The 4,525-nt window shown below is 35.3% G+C and overlaps 1 protein-coding gene across 6 annotated transcripts in view; it reads right to left on the bottom strand.

Moving 5' to 3' along the window:
- PIP5K1B (phosphatidylinositol-4-phosphate 5-kinase type 1 beta) overlaps positions 1–4,525 on the bottom strand; it is a 408,785-nt gene that overhangs the window by 158,756 nt on the left and 245,504 nt on the right. For all 6 annotated transcript variants that reach the window (XM_019661095.1, XM_019661094.1, XM_019661090.1 and 3 more), the window contains exon 6: positions 3,709–3,861. In XM_019661095.1, the coding sequence (XP_019516640.1) occupies positions 3,709–3,861 (153 nt within the window). The remainder of the gene's footprint in view (positions 1–3,708; positions 3,862–4,525) is intronic.

Consider the following 4,525-nt stretch of genomic DNA (forward strand, 5'->3'; position numbering starts at 1 on the left):
TACATGCCTATTTTTGTTTTACTTTAAAAGTAGGTGAGAAAGTAAAGGGCATATCTATGAGAAGTCTCAAACTGTCCCTGATCCATCCTGATTCCCAACTTTTGAGGAAACTAGTTAGTATTCTCACTTTTGTTGTATCATTATAGAAATATTCTATGTGCTCATCTTAATTTTGTGCCTGGTATTTTTTTCGATATACAGATGTATTGTCTTTTGATGTAGTCACATTTATGTACTTGTTTCTTGTGATTTTTCGGCTTCTCGTTTAACAAAGTTTTTATATCCCAAGGTTATAAATTTCTTCTATTTTCTTCCAGATCTTTAATAGTTTTAGTCATTACATTTGGTTTTTGCACCACATGGAGTTAATGTTTTGTGTGTGAAAGATCTGAAATAGGAAATTTAATTGTTTTCTCAAAAGAGCAGCCATTTACTGAACACTGTCCTTTCCCAGTTGTGCTTAAGTCCTTCCTATATCACACAATAAGTTGACAAGCACAGGGGTCTATTTCTGGTCTATTTATTTGAAGCCACTGATCTACTACTGTCCAGACCTGTATTAAAATAGTTCCATCACATCTTTAACATTAGTAGAGCTTTACAGATTTTTGGTCTATGTTAGGGCAGGCCCACCATTTTTCTTCTTTGTCAAAAATGTTTTGTCCAATTCTTACAACTTTTTCCTTCCACTGTTTAATTTTTTTTCACTGTTTAATTGTTTAAATGCTCTTAATACTTGTTTTCACTTTTAAATGAATCACCTTTGTCAAGTTCTGGGTAAAATCCTACTGGAATTACACTAGATTTATAAATTTATTTGTGGGTATCTAAAATCTTTACAACACTGAGTTCAGGAATGATGTATATCTCTTTATTATTTCAAAAATTTTTAATGTCCTTCAATAACATTTTGTAGTTTCTTTCATATTATTAGTCTTGTACATTTCTTTTTATAGACTCAAGGATCTTAGAGTTTGGATTATTGTTTATATGTTATACTTACTATAACTTGCTTTCCCAATCAGAATTATAGTATGTCTTCATTTATTTATATTTATTTTTCTAATAATGTTCATTATAAATTATTTTCATCATGATGGGATCCCTCCTTTTCCCCCATTATATTCTCTAATTTTATATGATTTATGTAATAGAATACAATGGGTTTTGAAGCTTATCTTCTATCTTGCACATCTGCTGGACTCTCACCACCTCTAGAAACTAGTGGTTTATCTTCTTGAAGTTTTGCTCATTTTCAATTTTATCATTTGTGGAAAACAGCATTTATACTATTCCTCCATTTTTCCTGTACTCCAAATGTACTGCAAGGAATTCTAGCAAATATATAAAAAAGGACCACTGATGAAGGGCATCCTTGTCTTTTTCTATTATTTCCAGTGAAAAGGCTCTTGTTCTTCTCCATGAGATATGTGAACTCTTGGAGATTGATAAAGGTATAATATGTGTATATTCATTTATTTACTTATTATGTTAAAAATTTCCCTGCCAATTTTTAGAATTTTAATTAAGAGAGGGTGTTGAATTTTGAGTGTCTTAGTTTCTGTTCAACATCTATTTGGATAACCACATAATGTTCCCATTTTTTCTTGTCAATGGGACAAATTATATTGTTTGTTATACTATCTTACATGATTGGGATAAAACCACTTGTTCATGTAAATGTTAAACTTTTATTTAATTTTAATTAATTTAAATTTAATAGCCACATAAGAGACTAGTCTAAGCTTAGAACTATAGAAGTTTAAGATTTACTCACTTCAGGGACCAGCTGAAAGCCTCAGTTGGTTAAGAGATTGCTCAAGAGTGTCGCCGGAGAGCAACAGGGTCGCCGGTTCAATTCCTACATGGGCCAATGAGCTGCGCTGGAGCTGAGCTGCCAACAGGTGGCAGGATGGCTCAGCTGGTGAGAGCACATGATCCTAATAAAATTGCCTTTTTGAGATGGTGGGCTATGCCCACCAGCAACTAAAGACTGAACTCGGCACCCTGAGCTGAGCTGCCACCCCAGTGGCCCAGGAATAGAACCATGCGCTCTTAGCAACAAAGCTGCTGGTTCGACTCCCGCATGGGATGTTGGCTACGCCCACCCACAACTAAGACTGTAACACAGCACCTTGAGCTGAGCTGAGTGACTGGACTTGGAGCTGAGCTTGCTGCGCCCTCCACAACTAAGATTGAAGGACAACAACTTGGCTGTTCCCCTTCCCTAACACTGTTCCCCTCCTCCAATACCCCAATAAAATCGTAAAAAAAAAAAAGATTTACTTAGCACATTAGTAAAGAGTGTGATGTCAGTTTGATCCCAATTTTAGATTATTTTAAAATGTATGTATGAACAGAATACATCTGAAAGGATATATACCAAATTATACCAAATATTCATAATATGTATCTCTGGGAAAAAAAATTACAGTTGGTTGCATTCTTTTTCCTTTTCTGTATCTTTATCTTCTATATTCTCTAACATAAAGTAGACAATTTGCTCTAAAAAAAACTAAACTACTTGTCCAGGATCAAAATCTTTTAACATCTGATCACTCTGTTCACTAAGCTTTTTCTTTAGATGTTTGATTCCTATTTTTATATGTGGGACTAATTTACAGCATTTAATGTACTCTCTAGCGGATTTTGGAATTAAATAATTTTTTCATATACTTGTAAATGAGCTGTGTAGCATCTCATCAATTTTGTTTTGAAACAAAGATGACAATTGCTACCTCTCAAGCAAGTGAATAGCTGAACTGGCACTTTTGAAATCTAAACTTCCTGTTGCCATTCCAATCACAGATAATAAATAACTGTTATGAAAGTACCAAGAAGTAAGATGTATGAAAATGAAAGATTACTCAGGAAAAGTGCTTACTTTTGAAAAATTTGGATTGAATGTCTAGTAAATTCACCAGGACTAGGTTACTGTTTCTCTGTCTCTAAAGCATGACATGAAAGGTGATTTTTCCAGGGATCATATTTAACCTGAATTCTGAAGTGTAGTGACTAAGAATAGCTAATATTGAATACGTGCTGGTATATAGTGTAGAGGTTAAAAATACAGGCTTTTGGAAGCCTGCCACTTGTGTTCAAGTCTGAGCTGTGCAGCTCAGGGGCTGAACAACCCCTGGCAACTTACTCCATTTATCTTTGTCTCAATTACCTCATCTACAAAATGGCAACGACTGAAGTATCAAAGGTTGCTGTGAAGATTGTTAAATGGGTTAATGCATGCAAAGCACTTACAGCTGTGTATAACATACAGCTTAGCACTCAAGAAACGTTAACCATTCATATTACCACTATGTACTGCACGCAACGAGCTTTGCAGTATAGTGCTTCCTTTATCTTACATCCTGTATCTTTATCACAACCACAATGTAAGACAGGTATTTTCCCGCTTTTAAAGAATGAGGGGACTAAGGTTCAGTAGTTCCCTTACTTACTCATGGTCACACAGTTAATTGATGGCTGAGCTGGGATTTGAACCCAGGAATGACTGAGCCAGCAGTTATGCCCTACTACTTTGCTTTTAAAAATCTATTCAACAAATGTCACAGTCGAGTCTAAATGCAAAATAAAGTTTACCAAAGAGAAAAAAACATGCCAAAGACTCACCGAGAAATAAAACACAGAAAAAACTTTTGAGGAAAGTAATTAAACTGCAAGTAGAAGCTTTAATTATATGCAGTTACGTACCATGTAATAGCCTGGCAGTAGCTTCTGAAGGAACTCTGCTTCTTTATGCTGAACTGTTTTGATGATAAATTCATCATCACTGGTAACAAAAAACAAGGATCCACTGGCTCCGGGGTTGGACAGCTCTATGAGAGGCTCACTGCAGATGGAATACTACAGGAGTAAATAAATAAACATTAAAAAATATATTTAGGCTAGAATCACTGACTAAAGCCAATTAGATCTTCAAAAAATATATATATTTAATGTACATGATGCTTCCAAGGAGGAAAACCACAGCATTATATATGTTGGCCATTTTGAAATAGGGAGCGCTCTCCATGAGCTTTAAAAAGAGTATACGAAGAAGGCTCTTGGTCAGATTTCTAAAACTTTAATTGATCCATTCATCTTAGTAATTCTATAATGGGAATCAGACATGCCCTCCCCACCCCCAGTATGATATGATAGAATCATAAATCATATCTCTTCAATGAGATAACTCAATCAGTAGTGCTGACTAAGGTGCTTTGTTTCCAGCAAGTGCCCATAAAATAACTAAAAGTATGATCCCACTGTGTATTTGTCACTTGAACACCATTCTCTTCTCACTATTTTCCCAAGGGATGTCACGCACTCATGGTTTCAACAAGGAGATGACTCGAACATCTGTATGTCCAGCCCAGATCTCTCTCTAGGGCTCCACATCTGTATACTTAACTTTTAAATAGGCATTTCTACTTGGTTATACCACAAACAGTTCACATGTAACAAGTTCAAGATCAAATTTGTCTCTGGGCTGTGGGTAGCCCATATGGTGCCTTAGTGGTAATTAAAA

The sequence above is a fragment of the Hipposideros armiger genome, unplaced genomic scaffold (assembly GCF_001890085.2).
Source record: "Hipposideros armiger isolate ML-2016 unplaced genomic scaffold, ASM189008v1 scaffold_335, whole genome shotgun sequence".
In the NCBI taxonomy this organism is placed as follows: Eukaryota; Metazoa; Chordata; class Mammalia; order Chiroptera; family Hipposideridae; genus Hipposideros; species Hipposideros armiger.